Genomic DNA, 18,614 nt, shown 5'->3' on the forward strand with positions numbered 1-18,614 from the left:
CATGCTTCCTCTGTATTCGTTCCTCCAGCTCGTGCCCCGGAAATCATTCGAGCTGTGACGTCATGGAGGATAGAGTCGCTTTGCCCATTAATGTCCGTCCGCCATGTTGGTCAGGCCAAAATTGACCGGCTAACCAATTCAATTCAATGGGGATCTCCAGTTTATTCAGGCTAAAAGGCACTAACCTGGACATTTTTCATTTCTCTCCGATGAACATAAATATCGTTTTATATTTAAGGGCAAAAGTAATGGTTTGGTCACTACCATACCTGCCAACATTTGAGTCGCAAAATCCGGGAGATTTCGGCGGGGCCGGGGGGCAAATGTTGGTTTTAACTGGGATGTTGTGCATATAGTGTAGGGCCTATAGGCTATATAGACAACTCTGTTGTGTAGGCTATATAGACAACGTGTAGGCTTTATAGACAATTAATTTGTTCTGATATTTAATTTTATTGTGATTAAATTAAACTGCACTTTGATCAGCGTTAGCTGTTTTTGAATGTGCTATATGAATAATTTAATATAATATCTGGGATGCCAACTATCACGCTTTGGTCGTGAAACACACGCTTTTATGTCCTTTCTCACGCTACATGTCATACAAATCCATTGACTTCAATGCATCTCACGGCAAAAAAAAAATACACATGTTTTGGTCAATCTTAGTAAATCTTAGCGATTCTCATGCCAGGTCCGTCTTGAAAGTTGGCAACTCTATTAAATATGTAGAATAAAATATGTGCGTTGGAATGCGTTGATCCGTCAAGGTTGACGGATCCCCATTCAAAGTGAATGATAGCAAGCTCAGACACCTCGCAAATCCTCTCAGACGTATTTTTCAGTTACAATAATGGGGTTTTTACATTGTTCAGTGTCTATTTCTCAGTAACTTTATAAAAATATAAGTAAAACAAACAACTTTTAGGTACAAATTCGACCATCTACGGAGTTTGGTCAGTCAGCTTTTTTTTTTAGCTTCGGTCTCTTGAGACGTGACCAGAGGCGCATCTTGTCAGAAGGCAAGGCAGGCAGCTGCTTGGGGCCCCCAAGCCACTAGATGGCGAAAGAGAGCTGACATTTTAAACTACAGAAGCGGTGGTTTCGTTTTGAGCGTTCATTCGTGTAAATTGTTTTTGGTTATCAAAACGATGTGGGCCTAATGGCAACTCGAAGAAGATGAAGAGAAGCTATTCATCCGGGAGTGAGAAAAGAAAGAAGAAAAAAGAGGAAGAGGAGAGAAAAAAGCAAGACAGTGGTAAGTGAAAAAAGCGCATAAAAATGAAAAATAACGATGCAATAAGGCTATGACCAAATGTTGCCAGCTTCATTCGCCTTAGCATAACCGTATGTTTAACTTAACATCAGTGAAGAGCAAAGTTAGTAGCCTAACTTGGCTAGGACGAGAAAACAGACTACTGGATGCGACGTGACTGAATCGAGTGTGTGCACCACTGAGCAGAGACCGCAGTTGACTGCTTAGCTTTCAGGCTGGAAGAATGAAGATAGAAACTAAAGCAGGTGTAACCGGTGTAAATCTCTGCGTTGTGTTATAAAAAATGTCTCGTGGACAACTGTTGTAAGATGGTAATTTATTCCTGTAAACACACCAACAGAAATAGTTTCCAGCCTGCTTGCTTCACCTATACTGTAAAGGCTCATTCATGCATAAAACAAACAGGAAAGAGGAAGGGGGGAGAGAGGGACCATACAAGGGGAGACAGGGGGGGCTACCAGAGACCCCAATACCAGTGTGATACCAAAATAAAAGTAATAATAAAAGAAACTGAAATACAGGTAACAGATCTTGAGCAATTATTAACACAGCTTTTCTAACCTGTTACACTTACCCCCTCAGAATTGCGCAAATATCTGCAACCTCCCCACACAGACAATTCAGGCCATTAGAAACCCCATAGGAAGAAGGGATGCCGTATACACCCCAAACACTAATGCCTATCTACCATGCCATGATGGGAAAGATTCACAACATTGCATATTCGCACCTGAGGGAAACATACAACTTCACAACCCATCACTAACCGGGTTAACCAACTGTGTCATGAGACACACAAATCAAACATTGATGACAAATCTGTCAGGAACATCGTCATTCAAAACTGACTGAAGCTGAGCCATAGACTCGATTAACCTGAACACAGGCCTGATAACTCGACCAAACCTAGACCTGTGAGGTGCATGTTGTGGGAGTGTCGGCTGCATGGATGAACTAATGTCAGGGCTACTAGATGTATCAGACAGACTATGCTCAGGAGGGGAGTCCGAAGGGGCCTGGGCCAATCCTGGATCCTCAGTCAGGTCTTCCGACACCTGGGTTGCGACATCTGAGTGCTTCGAGACCCATGACAAGGTACGTCCCTCAACGTCTGTAGTAGGAACGGAGATGGCGTCATCTAAGGGAGAGGAGGATTCCATGTCACTGAGGGCTGCTTGGACAGAGTGAGGACCATCGTGCACAGAATCTCCATCAGGCTCATTGTTCTCTGCTGAGCTTGCATCAAGCTGGCCACTAAGAGGAAGAAAGTTTACATCCAACAGCAGATTCCGATGTACTACTCTTTCCTTTCCCCCAGGATCACGAATTCTGTAAACATGGATATCTGGCTTTGCGGCAACAACTGTGAAGATGTTGTCTCCCCATCGGTCCGCTAATTTGCGCTTCCCACGGCAGCCTTTATTCGCCATCAGCACTCGGTCTCCTATTGACAACGACTGACCTTTCACTCTCTTGTTGTACTGATCCGACTGGTGTTTCTGCTTGGTCTCTGTATGCTTCTGGGCAACAGACATTGCAGACTTGAGGTCTTTTAGCAGAGAATCTACAAAGGCATCATAGTCACACACCGTATCGTCTGTCAAAACACTCTGAAACATCAGGTCCACTGGCAGACGTGGTACACGGCCAAACATCAGATAAAAAGGAGCAAAACCAGTTGTCTCATGGGAGGTGCAATTATAGACAAATGTCATGATCTGGATCATCTGAGGCCACTTGAGCTTCTGTCTCGGAGGCAAGGAACGGAGCATGCTACCCAACGTCCTGTTGAACCTCTCGGTCCCACCATTCCCCATAGGATGGTAGGGGGTGGTGCGAGACTTTGAGACGCCAGCAAGTCGGAGAAGCTCAGCAATCAGCTCACTCTCAAAACACGTCCCCTGGTCAGAGTGGATGCGTTCAGGGAAACCATAGACACAGAAAAACTTGTCCCACAGCGTCTTAGCCACTTTCTTTGCTGTCTGGTCCCGACAGGGAAACGCTTGGGCTAGCTTTGTGAAGTGGTCCGTGATCACAAGGACATCCACAGACTTGTTTTTATGATCTTCTGCAGACCAGAAGTCAATGCAGACGAGTTCAAGTGGGCAAGTGGTCTTTATGTTCTCCAATGGGGCTCGAGCAGCAGGCTCAGGCGTCTTGCTCAGGACACACCTGCCACACTTTCTGACGTAATCACGGACCTCCCTCTCCATGTCATGCCAGAAGAATCTTTGACGTGCGAGGTGGACTGTGCGGGCCTGACCCTGATGACCGGCATGATCATGGACTCCAGCCAGAGCTTCGCACTTCAGTGCATCAGGCAAGACATACTGAAAACGCCTGCAGTTGGTCAGGGGGTCTTTACAGATTCTATACAGCACACTGTTTCGCAAAACTAGTCTGTCCCATTGTCTAAGCAGCTGACGAGTGGACTGACTCTCTCTGCATCGCTCCCGGAATGACGGCCTCCTTCTCCGCTCAACATAAGGGATGACAGCTGCGATGTTTGCGTCATGATGCTGGTGAGTCTGCAGATCTTGCAAGGACAAGACAGGCAGAGCAGGCTGGCCAACAGAGACCACATCAGACAAATGTTCTGCCACCGACATAGCTCTGAGCCGCGAAGCAGACTCCCAGTCACTGTGGCTGTCCAGTAGTGTAGACACCTCATCTTCTGAGAGAGATGCGCGGGAGCTGGCTGGAGACACATCCATGGAGCTAAGTGCCTGTGGCTGACTAGTCAAGCGGAAGACGTCTTGGATGAATCCGTCTCCAAGATCCTTTGCACACTCTATCAGACGGCTGTATGGTTCTGAAAGCAGGCGCTGGCTCATCGGCTTGACAAAAGGGTCCCTGCTCAGTGCATCAGCAACAACGTTCAATCTGCCTGGAACATGCTTGATCTTGAAGTTATATGGGGCCAATTTAGCAACCCAGCGCTGTTCACAGGCGTCCAGTTTGGGCTTTGTCATGATGTACGTGAGTGGATTGTTATCAGTCCATACGGTGAACTGGCTGCCCTTGAGCCAGTGGCTGAACTTATCACACACTGCCCATTTCAGTGCCAGAAATTCTAGTCTGTGTGCTGGGTAGTTGGCTTGGCAACGGCTGAGTGACTTGCTTGCAAACGCCACTGGTCTTGCTTTGTCTTCACCATCCTGGACTTGTGAGAGAACAGCGCCTATGCCGTCAAGAGATGCATCAGTGCAGAGGATAAAAGGCTTCTCAAAATCAGGATGGGCAAGGGCCACACACTCAACCAACGCAGACTTCAGGTCATCAAAGGCCTTGTCACATGCAGCTGTCCAGTCTTGTGGAACCAGTCGGCGGAAAGTGCCACTTTTACCAGCTTTAGGCGCTCTGCCCCTACGCTTACAGCCAGCAGTCAAACTGAACAGAGGTTTTGTTATAGACGAACAATTGGGGATGAAATGCTGGTAATATAAGACCATGCCCAAAAATGACCTTATCCTCTTCTGAGATGGGGTGCAGCCATCTGATTCCATCAAGTCACCCTTGACAAAAGATGAGATCACAGCGACCTTTTCCATATCCACAGAGACCCCATTTCTGTCTACCATATGTCCCAAAAACTTAACTGACTGCCTCAGAAAGTAGCATTTCTTTTGTGAAAGTTTCAGATTGTTGGACCGAAGACGGCTGAACACAACTTTCAAACGGTCCAGTTGCACGTCAGCAGATGGGGCAAGGACGAGCAGGTCATCCAAATAACAAAGAAGACTGGAAAAATTTAAATCACCAAAAATGCTAATCATCATCCTCATAAAGAACGCAGGACTGTTACAGAGGCCTTGAGCCAAACGATTGTATTCATACAACCCCAGTGGCGTAGTAAAGGCAGTGAACTTCCTGCTAGCTTCATGGAGGGGAACATTGTAAAATCCAGACGTTAAGTCCATTGTGCTAAAAAGAGCATTGCCCCCAAGCGCGGCAAGGCAGTCAGACTGATGGGGGAGAGGGTGGGCATCTTTAACGGTTCTGGCATTCAACCATCTGAAGTCTGTGCAGATCCGCAGGTCCCCATTCTTCTTCCAGACCATGACTAGAGGAGAGGCATAATCACTAACAGATTTCCTGATGATTTCGCGCTCCTCCATCTCATTCAGCACCCGTCTCAGTTTGTGATAGTGTGCTGGTGGGACACGTCGATAGGGAAGTCGAAAAGGGCGGTCATCTGAAAGGTGGATTCTGTGAACAAAGTCTTTGGCCTCACCACAGTCAAGGGAGTCTTTGGAGAAGATGTCACTAAACTCCAAGAGTAGGGCGGCGAGCTTGGCCTTATCAGCAGAGGAAACTTCACAGCCCTCCAAGTCGATATCGCCCAAACCAGCCTCCTTCAACGCCTGGACAGGATCAGTGGGCTTGCTACCTGACAGCGTAAGAACAGGGGCCTCGTCCTGAGTCCGACACATTCGCTGGGTGATGTTTAAGTCTTCCATTGCCAGACAGGGGGAAACATCAGCTATCTTTGCGTTGCGACGTAGTGTGATGGGATCCAATGTCGGGTTGAGGATCTTCATCGGAACCCAACGATCGCCCCACATAGCAGTGACAAGTTTGCCAACAAGAATGTTCTTCGGCGCAGAGCGTGCTGAAGTAGGCTCAACAACGATGGTACACCCAGGGGACACAGGAACATCGCCAGGCAGCCTCCCCCACACTAGGTGCTCCTGTTGTGGAAGCAGTGTAACGCTACGCGCAAGCTTCACTGTTCCAATTTTGTCGCACTCACCTGTACCCTCCCACCTGGACACACTGCTCAGTAGCTCAAGGAAACGGTCACATTCAGGGTCATCGTTCTTGGAAGAAAGGAGCCGCCAGTAGTCTTTTCTTTTTCTCATGTCATGTAGAACAGGCTTTATCACGTTAGTGCCAATTATGAAGTCATCTCTCTGGCCCGGAACAACTAAGGTAGGTACAATGAACTTTGATTCATACACTTCAACTTCGAGGTCATAGAAGCACTTCGGGTAGGTCTTCTTGCCACCACAGCCCACAATCACCACATTACCAGGGATAGGCTGAGCACTGGGCAGAACCCCAGCAGCCTGAAGTGTCTTCTCTGCCTCTTCACTGAGTGTACAAGACATGGACCCAGAATCTAACATTCCTCTCAAAGTGACCTTGCCACTCACCAGCACTGGTGTATAAAACAGCTCACTTGATCCTTTGAGTTTCTGCGTGCCAATGAGAATCGGCACCTGGTCTGCTGGCAAGAGTCGACGATTAGCACTGTAGATTGAAAGCAGGTCTGGTTTCCTGTTGAGGGCTTCATTACTGCCACCCACGCTTGCCCTCTCGCAGCGTGGGCTACCTAGTTTGATGGCATGTGGCTGGGCTTTGCGGGCGCCGCTGCTGGACGAGAGGCACTAGGACAGTTGTTTTTAATGTGGCCAGCTTGGAAGCAATGACAACAGAGCTTCAGCAGTCTACAGTGGTTGAAGGTGGAGTGGTCAGTGCTGCTGCATACCTCACAGGGAGAGGACACAGAGGGCCGGGCGGGGCGCTGACGGTACAGGGGCTGAACATGTTGTGACAGCGACTGGGTGGAGCACAGCGTGAGGACTTTATTCAGCATGCCTACCACTTCACGCATACCTGGCTCTTCCTCTGCATGGTTCACAGCCGTTGATACAGCTGCTGGCGGCTGGCGAAGCACAGGACCCATCAGCTCTGCCTGTTCGGAAAAAGTATTGAATTCTGCAGTGGACTGACTGACTGCAACAGGGGGGGCACTGTAAATGGATGAAGAATGCTGGCTCACTGACTTCCCACGCCTCAAATCCCTCTGATGCTCGTCTAAGCGCTCCTGGACCTCTGAGGCTGTCCATTTTCTAGCTGATTTGTACTTGAAAGACATGGCCAAATGGGGGTCTGGGCAATGAGTAACAAACATCATCACAACTTCAGCGCACACGTCTTCTACACGTTTGCCCTGTCTGCGGAGGCACTCATCAGCAATATCAATAGCCTTGTTCAATCGCACCCAGTAATCTAATGCACTCTCACGCATTCTTGGAAGTGTGCTATAAAAGTCAGCCATGGGCATGCTAGAGTATGGGAGATCGCTAAAATTCTGCTTGAGGATGTCAAAGACAACAGTAGGGCAGCTGTAGGGGTCAACTTCTGCGTTGCTGCGCAGCGAAACCTTAACAATGTCCCTGGCTTTCCCCAAAAGTCTGCTAGTTATCACATCATATTTTTCAGGAGTGTCGCATTTGCGTCTTCGCATGTAACTTTGCATTAAATCCTCCCACTCATGGACAGTACATGTGTCAGTGTGGTCACCTCTGAAGAACGGGGGTGGTCTAGCGTCTGCTTGGACAACTACATTCAGTCTTGAGGCATCCAGACAGCCTCCTGAGCAAGTCTGTGTAGTTGTGGCATTTGCTGGGCTTGAATGAGTGCTGGGCATAAAGTTCTGCATTGTATAATTTGTGTCATGTGCCTGCGCTGTATGTCTGCCAGTAGGATAACTAATAGTATCAGGATCCGCTACCTGCTCCTGTGTGTTTCCCACTATGTGGGTGATAGGGGTTGAACATGCCACTGGGCCTAGACCTAACTGGCCTATCTTTGGATCACTGGCCTCTCCATCTAACCCCATATGGTATCCCCTCCCCAGCCCACTAGACACAAACACACCATTCATTCTTACAAATGACATTTCAATTAAATTCTAAGAATTATGCAAGCACAGAAAAAAAATCGTTTTTTAAATGATAGCAATTTCTGATAATAGCACCAAATAACACTGACTTGTTATTCAAAATGAAGATGCTTTAAGAAGAAAAAAAATCAATAGGCTACATATAACCATTATCATCAATGAAAGACTTTCACGACAATGAAATTAAACAAAATTGCCCTCTATAACATTCTACCGTAAGCAGTGTGTCAACCTAACATTAGAATGTTAACGTCAGAATTCAGGCACGTTGCGTGAAACAGAGGATAAATACCGCAGCAGAGCTCGTTGACAGCAGACGTAGCGGTTAGCAACGGTAGCATCAGCAGCAGCTTGGCAACGGTAGCTTCAGCGACAGTAGCAACAGTCCTGGTGATCTAGCGAGCGTAGATCGGATGAACCGACGGTCACGGCACCAATGTAACCGGTGTAAATCTCTGCGTTGTGTTATAAAAAATGTCTCGTGGACAACTGTTGTAAGATGGTAATTTATTCCTGTAAACACACCAACAGAAATAGTTTCCAGCCTGCTTGCTTCACCTATACTGTAAAGGCTCATTCATGCATAAAACAAACAGGAAAGAGGAAGGGGGGAGAGAGGGACCATACAAGGGGAGACAGGGGGGGCTACCAGAGACCCCAATACCAGTGTGATACCAAAATAAAAGTAATAATAAAAGAAACTGAAATACAGGTAACAGATCTTGAGCAATTATTAACACAGCTTTTCTAACCTGTTACACAGGGCTCTCAAGTGTCACGCATTGAGCGTGACAGTCACTCATTTCGGTCTTTAATCACGCACTCCCGCCACACATCGTATTTCTCACGCTGAAAAAAAACACTAGGCTATTTAATGTGCCGCAGCGCGCAAACCATGACCTGGCCGCGCTGCCCTCATCAAGCACGTCTCCCCGTATCCCCTGGAGTTCTGACGTGAGGTGGCACTTATCAGCCAATCCAAAAAATGAAATGGGCTACACAATAGCCAATCAGAAAAAAGTATCTGTTGTATCTGGGTAAGATTTAATCCAGCAACCAATGAAAATAAAGCATCCTGGCATTGCGCGCGACTGATCTTCTGAAAGTTTCGTTCAACTGAGGAGACCACTGGAGGACATGGCAACAGCATTTGCACAAGCTAAGGCCCGTAAACAGTTTTGGTAGAATCAGTACCGAAAGGGTGTTGATGGACAGTGACTTCATAATGTGGTTTAAGGTCTCAAAATCTTAGTGTGAACATATTGCTTTTTGTGTTGGACTATGAGTATTTTTAGGTGATACTGCAATTGGCCTGCATTTCGTTTTGTGCCAACTTTCTTACTGAAGTACTTAGTAACATTGTTACTGTGAAGAAGACATGCCTATTTTTTATAGAACAATTTCCGGTAACACTTTATAATAACCCTCCATAATAAACCATTTATGAAGCATTTGTTCATACTTTGTTCATCATTTACAAATTGTTATCCCAACATTTACAAACCTTAGTAATGTATTTGTAAATGAGTAGTAATGTATTTATGAACCTGTTTTCTAATGATCTATAAGAGTTTTTTATAAGGACATTAGTTAGGGATTTATAAATGTATTTACAAACATGTTTCAAATGATTTCCTAATGATCTATAATATCATATAAAAGGACATTAGTAAGCTATTTTTAAATGAGTATAGATGTATTTATGAACATGTTTCAAATGATTTTCTAACGATCTAAAAGATCATTTATAAGGACATTAGTAAGCTATTTGTAAACGAGTAGTCATGTTTGTATGAACATTTTTCAAACCATTTTCTAATTATTTATAAGATCATTAATAAGGTATATAATAATGGTCTGCTCACATTTTACAAATGATTAAGCAAGCAGGTTTCAATGAGTTAGTAATGATTCATAATATCCTTTATAAGGCATGTGATGATGGTCTGCTCACCATTTATGGGTCATCATGAATAACCTTTGTCAAGCATAAGCTATCGTCCAATTCACAAGTGGAATAATATGTGAGCACATGTAACACCTTAGTTTATGCCTAATATAGGTTTTTAGAAAGCATTTACTTATCATTAGTAAAGTGTTTTGCATGGGTTGATATAAAGTAGGCACTGTCTATACTTTATAAGCATTTACAAATGGCCAGTAACTGAGGAACATACTAGAGAAACCATTTACTAACCATTAGCAAAGTGTTTTGCATGGGTTGATATAAAGTTGAGACTGTCTATACTTTATAAGTATTTACAAATGGCCAGTAACTGAGGAACATACTAGAGAAACCATTTACTAACCATTAGCAAAGTGTTTTGCATGGGTTGATATAAAGTTGAGACTGTCTATACTTTATAAGTATTTACAAATGGCCAGTAACTGAGGAACATACTAGAGAAACCATTTACTAACCATTAGCAAAGTGTTTTGCATGGGTTGATATAAAGTTGAGACTGTCTATACTTTATAAGCATTGACAAATGGCCTGTTGCTGAGGGACATACCATTAGAAGACACTTCTGCAGCAACAACTCCAAAAATTACCTCAAACGTTAGGTTGTTAAACATATCAATGGCAAAAACACACAACACAGCATCGAGGTGAAGTGAAATTGTAAAACATTTATTTAAAAAACCACACTGACAATAAATTCACTTTCAACATGCATTCTAATAATCTAATATGTAACACAACAGCAACAACAGCAACAACAACAACAACAACAACAACAACAACAACGTAACTTTAAACAAGCGGATCCGTTAGTTTTTTTTATTAATTGGCAAAAGTTTGCCAGAGTCTTTATATTGTTTGATCCGGTTAACTATGTTTTCGTCCAGGTCTATTGCATCTTTGCACCTCTGTGAAAAACTGGAGAGCTTCTCCTTTTTTGGGGCCTTCTCCTTTAGCTCTGCATAGGCCTCTGGGGCAGCAATAAACAGCTCTGCCATGGGGGCATTTACAACAATAGTGTTGCGGTCGACCCCCACAGCTTTGAAGGCTGCCCCCATGGTCTTTCCCTTCCTGCAGACTTTCAGCACCTTGCGGTACCGGGCCACCACCTCTTCAGGATCTTTGGCTTCAAATGAGAGAAGGTAAAATGAGTACAGCGCACATCATACATATACTACTAATTCAATTATCAAACTTGATACACTTGAAAGTTGGTGTACACTTTCCCCCGCCACTGTATATTCTGATTACCTCGCTGGTAAACACCTTGCCCCTTCCGGTTCTTTGCCCTTTTCCCCTGCTTCCGTCCTTTTCCCCTGCTGTTCTTCTTCTTCTTCCTCTTCTGTCCCTCATCCGAGGAGGAAGAGTCGGAGGAAGAGTCCGACGAAGAGTCAGAAGAAGAGTCCGAAGAATCAGGCCCCGACTTTGACGAATCCGTTGAGTCGGCTCCCTGCGACTGGCACTTCTGGGGTGGACTGCCCTTGTCCTTTTTTCTTGCTGCTAAAAACAGACAATGACCGAGGATGATTAGTGGAAAATATAGGGATGTGGGTGGCACACTAGTAAGTGTGATGGTCTTTGGAAGATAGTTTTCTGAGTTCAAAATCACCCCGTTACTGTTCTTTGTTTTATTATTTACCGTATTCAAAATATCATAATTAATTAGTTATTATTAATTAAAGTTTGGCGTTCTGTAGAATAAAGACATACAGAATACAGAAAATAAATATACATAATAGCAACCTGTACCAATATCCTTAATATTTAACAATATACATAGTAATTATTCATTATTTATAATAAATAATTAACTATTGTGCAATTACATATTAATAATTCATAATACATCATTCACTGTTATGCAATATGCAGATTTGCTATGCAAACAACTGAAATAATAATAATAATGTTTATACCAATCACCTACACTCAGTGTATTATAAACACTAGAATTACAATGCAGTTACATAAATATACCACAAGATGGCGCTCTAAGACCACAAATGGAAAATACAGGCATTGCCTGGGAGCCTATGTCCAGCTACCAGCACGATCCGAACACGTGAATCTCCGTGGCACAGTGTAGGAGACAGGCTAGCACAGGTCGATGCAAACTTACGTGAGGAAATGACTAGTATTTAACCAATAATGTTAATCAACATAAACACGAAGAGAGTAATGCTAGCAGGAACATACAATTATGCACTTACTTCATCAGTAACGCATACGGCAGCACAATGATAACTTTATGTTAGCATAAGAGATTATAAGCACGTGGTATTAGACCAGGGCACGTTTGGGCTGGCACGAAAAGGTTACAAGTTAGCAAGTGTATTGTCAAATATGGCAAATTGACTTACTCATAGCCAGTTGTTCCAGCAGGTAGTCCCTTTCTTTGGTCAAGTCTTTAACCAGCTCCTGCGTCCAGTCCAACTTCTGCTTGACCATCTGCAGCTCATGGCGCAGTCTCGTTGTAGACAGTTGGGCATTAGGAGCGACTGTGGTCCTAGCTTAATGTTTGGGGGAAAGAATACAACTTTTCAATAAAAATGTTCACACCGCTCATTTCCAATAATGAAGGTTAATCATATGCACATTAAGCAAGAAGGGAAATCGTTTTGATAGTCTAAGGTTACTAGCTAGGTGGTACATATGTACATTAATGCCTGTCGGAACGACACTCAGGCGTGAGACAGCTGAACACGTGGATGCTAACTATCAATAGCTGTCAATGGCAAGCTAGCTAGCTCTTACAGCTGGTTAGCTAGCTTACCACCACGGCTCTCATGTGCATTAGCTTGGCCTTGCAACTTACCGATGGACGTTCCCGCCGCGTCCTCTTCAACCGATTCTTCTCCGGCGGCAGGGGTCTTCCTTGCCGAGCTCAGCATATTTACGTTCGCTGGACGTTTGGACCGTGAGCGGGTATCACGTCTCATGTCTGCAACAAGTTGGCAGTTGTGTTCCGACTCCCTCGTGTGATGAATCTAAGTGCCCACCTGATTGGCTGTCCCCCTCTGCTCAACACTGCAGGAACTATGAATGGGTTTTAAATAAAAGTATTTCATGTTACATGTTTAATTGTTTCATATGATGGAAATATGCACTAAATATAATCTGGAAAGTTCTCCTGAACTACTTTTCAATTTATTGCTGGTTAGCCAACTTTAGTTATTTTTGTTTTCTGGTGAAACATTTGTGGGTGAAGAACATTCGAGGTTACAGGTTTGTGTGTCAGATGAAATGCGTGAGCTGGAATACTAATTTAATAATAACAGCCAACATCATATTTTGCTATCATTTTGGATGGTGAATAGCCTAGATTAAATAGAAAACTGCTGGAGCGTATTCATAGGCGCAGTTCAAACGAGGTTCATTCTAAAGCAGGCTTTTAGCCAGGCTTGCATCTGCGTCTCGGACGCACTGGTCTAAAATAATAAAAAAAATTGGACGCACTGGTCTGAAATAATTAAAAAAAATGGACGCACGCCTTAAGTTTTTCATCCCCTTTTTCAGTCAGTCAAACTTTATTAAACGTGTTCACAATAACTCTCAACGTTGTTCAAACGCTAATGGGCGCATTTACATTAATCCCAACCTCGTTCATTTTCAACACGTAAAAAAATCCAGTCTGACACCGCATAGTAGCTAGCTAGTCTCGCTGCGAATATGTATAACGTTAGGGTGCCCACAGAGGCAAAATTATGTTTGCCTCTCTGTTGTTATGTGCATTACGTTGACTGCATTACCCCGAATATACTGGCAGTAGACTGTGCCTACATGTAAGTCGCCGAGTAAAAGAGTAGCCTAAATCCCACGATGACCGTGTCAGCCTTTTATTGTAGAGTGCACTATACACGGTATAACAGCATCCAGTCTCTTTCACTGTCGTTTTATTTAAGGTCAGCCATTCTAATAGGTTTTAAAATAGGCCTACATGAAATACATTCCCTATTTAACGGATAGAGAGCAACCAGCATTACTCCGCAAATGACTTTAGATGTCAAGAATGGAATTTAGAATCTAAAGCGTTACCAATTCATCAGTGGCAATAACACACAACAAAACAACAAGGAAATACAGTGAAATATTTAATTGTACATTTTAGAAATGTCATACAGGAGCCGACCAAGTACCCCATGCCTGTGCTTTTTCCCCAGCCATTCACTCCACTCAATTACATTGAGGTGCTCAGAGAGCAAACTCTCTGTTCGATTGCCACGTAGCCTCCATATTTGCTCCTTATAGGTGCGCCATGCCCTCTCTATATTTTGAGTGTGGGCACCAGTACGTGGATCCACGTACCACCTGCTGTGGTTTACCGTGAAGTGGCGGTATCCTAATGCAGGGAGGACGCGATAAGCCCGCCACTCATCACTTACGATGGAGGAGCCCTGCCTCACATGACGCGTAATCATTGGTAGAAGGTGTCTTCTGGATCGTGTTTCGACCAGCCGCAGTATTGGCCTACCCTTCTTTCTCCCGTCATTCCTCACACTCAACATACCAAAGACCCACTTCTTCCTCTTCCATCCTCCAGCCATTCTTCCTCTTCCATACTGTTAGATTAATGTAATTAAAAAAAAGCAAACAAAATGGATGAGAGAGCAAAGAACGAAACATAACGCAAATACCCAAATAACTGTGAATAGGATAGCCTACATAATTGTAGACCAAACATAATTTTATTTGTGCTCAAGCAGCCAATTGTAGGCTACTCCACCTATGTATTAAAATTGGCCGATATTGCCACGGAAAGAGATGCGGCGGAAAGACAAAACACACCTTTCTTTTATGTCGGAAATGGCTCTCATCAATCTGGACGAATTCTCTCCGTCCACCAATGACCTGTCCTCTCCGTCTTCTAAATTTTTCTATTGCTGTCACACAGACCCTCCGCAACTTTTTGGACATTTTAGTGAGGGTAGCAGAGCTCCCTGCTATGTCGTCAGCCATCATGTCGATTTGTCTACTGCGTAGTCCCTGTGAAAATCTAAATAAACATAAAGTAAACATTGATTGAAATGTATTTATTTACTGTATATTGTCTGCAATGTGCACCGAATGCAACGATTGTAGGCCTATACAGTCATACCTGTGGATGAACCGCATCCAGTCACAGAGAGAGGTTTTTGAACGGCTGAATAATGACCTGTGCCTGACAGATTTCTGTCTCTTTTGCCCTTTATGCACTGCTCGTTGACATATCCTATTAAAATAGAATAAAACATTGTAAATATGTATATTGGGATAACAGTTAACCAGGATAGATTTGGGATAGTGCGTGAGACAGTCAGAAGAAGCATGTTCACTGGTAATGCGCGATGGATTTATGATAGGACTATGAAGCATGGGGACATGCTTCCCAGAAACGGGGGGGGGGGGGGGGGGGGGGGGGGGCTATACATATTCTATGTAGGCTATACATATTTTATCAATTAACTTAGGCTGTCAATATGCATCAATAATCCACATTGATATTAACACCTTTTCTTACCAAGTGTAATTGTCTCCTCCCTTGTCTTCTGTCAATTTCATCCTGCGATTGCAGAGATTGCATTTCATTTGTGGCCTTAACAGATGTTTTTTCTGTAGCCATTTTATTAGCTTTAGGCTTCGTTTCTTCGACCTGCGCCTATGAATAAGCTCCAGCAATTTCCTATTCAATCTATTCATCATAAACTATCCAGCACACGTACGTATTTGGCACACACACCAATGTTTCCTCTTACTAATGAGTAAAGAAAGGAAGGAGAAAGTACAGTTTTGGTACAGTCCCGTCAACGGTGGTTGTTCTTCACCCACAAATGTTTCACATCAAAAATAACTAAAGTTGGCTAAACAGCAATACATTGAAAAGTTGTTCAGGAGAACTTTCCAGTTTATTTAGCGCATATTTCCATCACATGAAACAATTAAACATGTAACATGAAATACTTTTATTTAAAACCCATTCATAGTTCCTGCAGTGTTGAGCAGAGGGGGACAGCCAATCAGGTGGGCACTTAGATTCATCACACGAGGGAGTCGGAACACAACTGCCAACTTGTTGCAGACATGAGACGTGATACCCGCTCACGGTCCAAACGTCCAGCGAACGTAAATATGCTGAGCTCGGCAAGGAAGACCCCTGCCGCCGGAGAAGAATCGGTTGAAGAGGACGCGGCGGGAACGTCCACCGGTAAGTTACAAGGCCAAGCTAATGCACATGAGAGCCGTGGTGGTAAGCTAGCTAACCAGCTGTAAGAGCTAGCTAGCTTGCCATTGACAGCTATTGATAGTTAGCATCCACTTGTTCAGCTGTCTCACGCCTGAGTGTCGTTCCGACAGGCATTAATGTACATATGTACCACCTAGCTAGTAACCTTAGACTATCAAAACGATTTCCCTTCTTGCTTAATGTGCATATGATTAACCTTCATTATTGGAAATGAGCGGTGTGAACATTTTTATTGAAAAGTTGTATTCTTTCCCCCAAACATTAAGCTAGGACCACAGTCGCTCCTAATGCCCAACTGTCTACAACGAGACTGCGCCATGAGCTGCAGATGGTCAAGCAGAAGTTGGACTGGACGCAGGAGCTGGTTAAAGACTTGACCAAAGAAAGGGACTACCTGCTGGAACAACTGGCTATGAGTAAGTCAATTTGCCATATTTGACAATACACTTGCTAACTTGTAACCTTTTCGTGCCAGCCCAAACGTGCCCTCATGGTCTAATACCACGTGCTTATAATCTCTTATGCTAACATAAAGTTATCATTGTGTTGCCGTATGCGTTACTGATGAAGTAAGTGCATAATTGTATGTTCCTGCTAGCATTACTCTCTTCGTGTTTATGTTGATTAACATTATTGGTTAAATACTAGTCATTTCCTCACGTAAGTTTGCATCGACCTGTGCTAGCCTGTCTCCTACACTGTGCCACGGAGATTCACGTGTTCGGATCGTGCTGGTAGCTGGACATAGGCTCCCAGGCAATGCCTGTATTTTCCATTTGTGGTCTTAGAGCGCCATCTTGTGGTATATTTATGTAACTGCATTGTAATTCTAGTGTTTATAATACACTGAGTGTAGGTGATTGGTATAAACATTATTATTATTATTTCAGTTGTTTGCATAGCAAATCTGCATATTGCATAACAGTGAATGATGTATTATGAATTATTAATATGTAATTGCACAATAGTTAATTATTTATTATAAATAATGAATAATTACTATGTATATTGTTAAATATTAAGGATATTGGTACAGGTTGCTATTATGTATATTTATTTTCTGTATTCTGTATGTCTTTATTCTACAGAACGCCAAACTTTAATTAATAATAACTAATTAATTATGATATTTTGAATACGGTAAATAATAAAACAAAGAACAGTAACGGGGTGATTTTGAACTCAGAAAACTATCTTCCAAAGACCATCACACTTACTAGTGTGCCACCCACATCCCTATATTTTCCACTAATCATCCTCGGTCATTGTCTGTTTTTAGCAGCAAGAAAAAAGGACAAGGGCAGTCCACCCCAGAAGTGCCAGTCGCAGGGAGCCGACTCAACGGATTCGTCAAAGTCGGGGCCTGATTCTTCGGACTCTTCTTCTGACTCTTCGTCGGACTCTTCCTCCGACTCTTCCTCCTCGGATGAGGGACAGAAGAGGAAGAAGAAGAAGAACAGCAGGGGAAAAGGACGGAAGCAGGGGAAAAGGGCAAAGAACCGGAAGGGGCAAGGTGTTTACCAGCGAGGTAATCAGAATATACAGTGGCGGGGGAAAGTGTACACCAACTTTCAAGTGTATCAAGTTTGATAATTGAATTAGTAGTATATGTATGATGTGCGCTGTACTCATTTTACCTTCTCTCATTTGAAGCCAAAGATCCTGAAGAGGTGGTGGCCCGGTACCGCAAGGTGCTGAAAGTCTGCAGGAAGGGAAAGACCATGGGGGCAGCCTTCAAAGCTGTGGGGGTCGACCGCAACACTATTGTTGTAAATGCCCCCATGGCAGAGCTGTTTATTGCTGCCCCAGAGGCCTATGCAGAGCTAAAGGAGAAGGCCCCAAAAAAGGAGAAGCTCTCCAGTTTTTCACAGAGGTGCAAAGATGCAATAGACCTGGACGAAAACATAGTTAACCGGATCAAACAATATAAAGACTCTGGCAAACTTTTGCCAATTAATAAAAAAAACTAACGGATCCGCTTGTTTAAAGTTACGTTGTTGTTGTTGTTGTTGTTGTTGTTGTTGTTGTTGCTGTTGTTGCTGTTGTGTTACATATTAGATTATTAGAATGCATGTTGAAAGTGAATTTATTGTCAGTGTGGTTTTTTAAATAAATGTTTTACAATTTCACTTCACCTCGATGCTGTGTTGTGTGTTTTTGCCATTGATATGTTTAACAACCTAACGTTTGAGGTAATTTTTGGAGTTGTTGCTGCAGAAGTGTCTTCTAATGGTATGTCCCTCAGCAACAGGCCATTTGTCAATGCTTATAAAGTATAGACAGTCTCAACTTTATATCAACCCATGCAAAACACTTTGCTAATGGTTAGTAAATGGTTTCTCTAGTATGTTCCTCAGTTACTGGCCATTTGTAAATACTTATAAAGTATAGACAGTCTCAACTTTATATCAACCCATGCAAAACACTTTGCTAATGGTTAGTAAATGGTTTCTCTAGTATGTTC

At 43.5% G+C, this 18,614-nt stretch overlaps 2 protein-coding genes across 2 annotated transcripts; one reads left to right on the forward strand and one right to left on the reverse strand.

Moving 5' to 3' along the window:
- Window positions 1–10,739: 10,739 nt before the first annotated feature.
- On the reverse strand, window positions 10,740–12,869 carry LOC308370653 (uncharacterized protein; the record flags this gene model as incomplete). Its single annotated transcript, XM_080845344.1, has 4 exons — window positions 10,740–11,056; window positions 11,182–11,430; window positions 12,291–12,440; window positions 12,746–12,869. The coding sequence occupies 4 exons, from the start codon at window positions 12,867–12,869 to the stop codon at window positions 10,740–10,742; spliced, it is 840 nt and encodes a 279-aa protein (XP_080701470.1).
- A 3,118-nt stretch (window positions 12,870–15,987) lies between these two features.
- On the forward strand, window positions 15,988–18,120 carry LOC308363584 (uncharacterized protein; the record flags this gene model as incomplete). Its single annotated transcript, XM_080836387.1, has 4 exons — window positions 15,988–16,111; window positions 16,417–16,566; window positions 17,430–17,678; window positions 17,804–18,120. 4 exons carry the CDS (start codon window positions 15,988–15,990, stop codon window positions 18,118–18,120), a joined length of 840 nt encoding a protein of 279 aa, XP_080692513.1.
- Between the last annotated feature and the right edge of the window lie 494 nt (window positions 18,121–18,614).

The sequence above is a fragment of the Sprattus sprattus genome (assembly GCF_963457725.1).
Source record: "Sprattus sprattus genome assembly, chromosome: 1".
In the NCBI taxonomy this organism is placed as follows: Eukaryota; Metazoa; Chordata; class Actinopteri; order Clupeiformes; family Clupeidae; genus Sprattus; species Sprattus sprattus.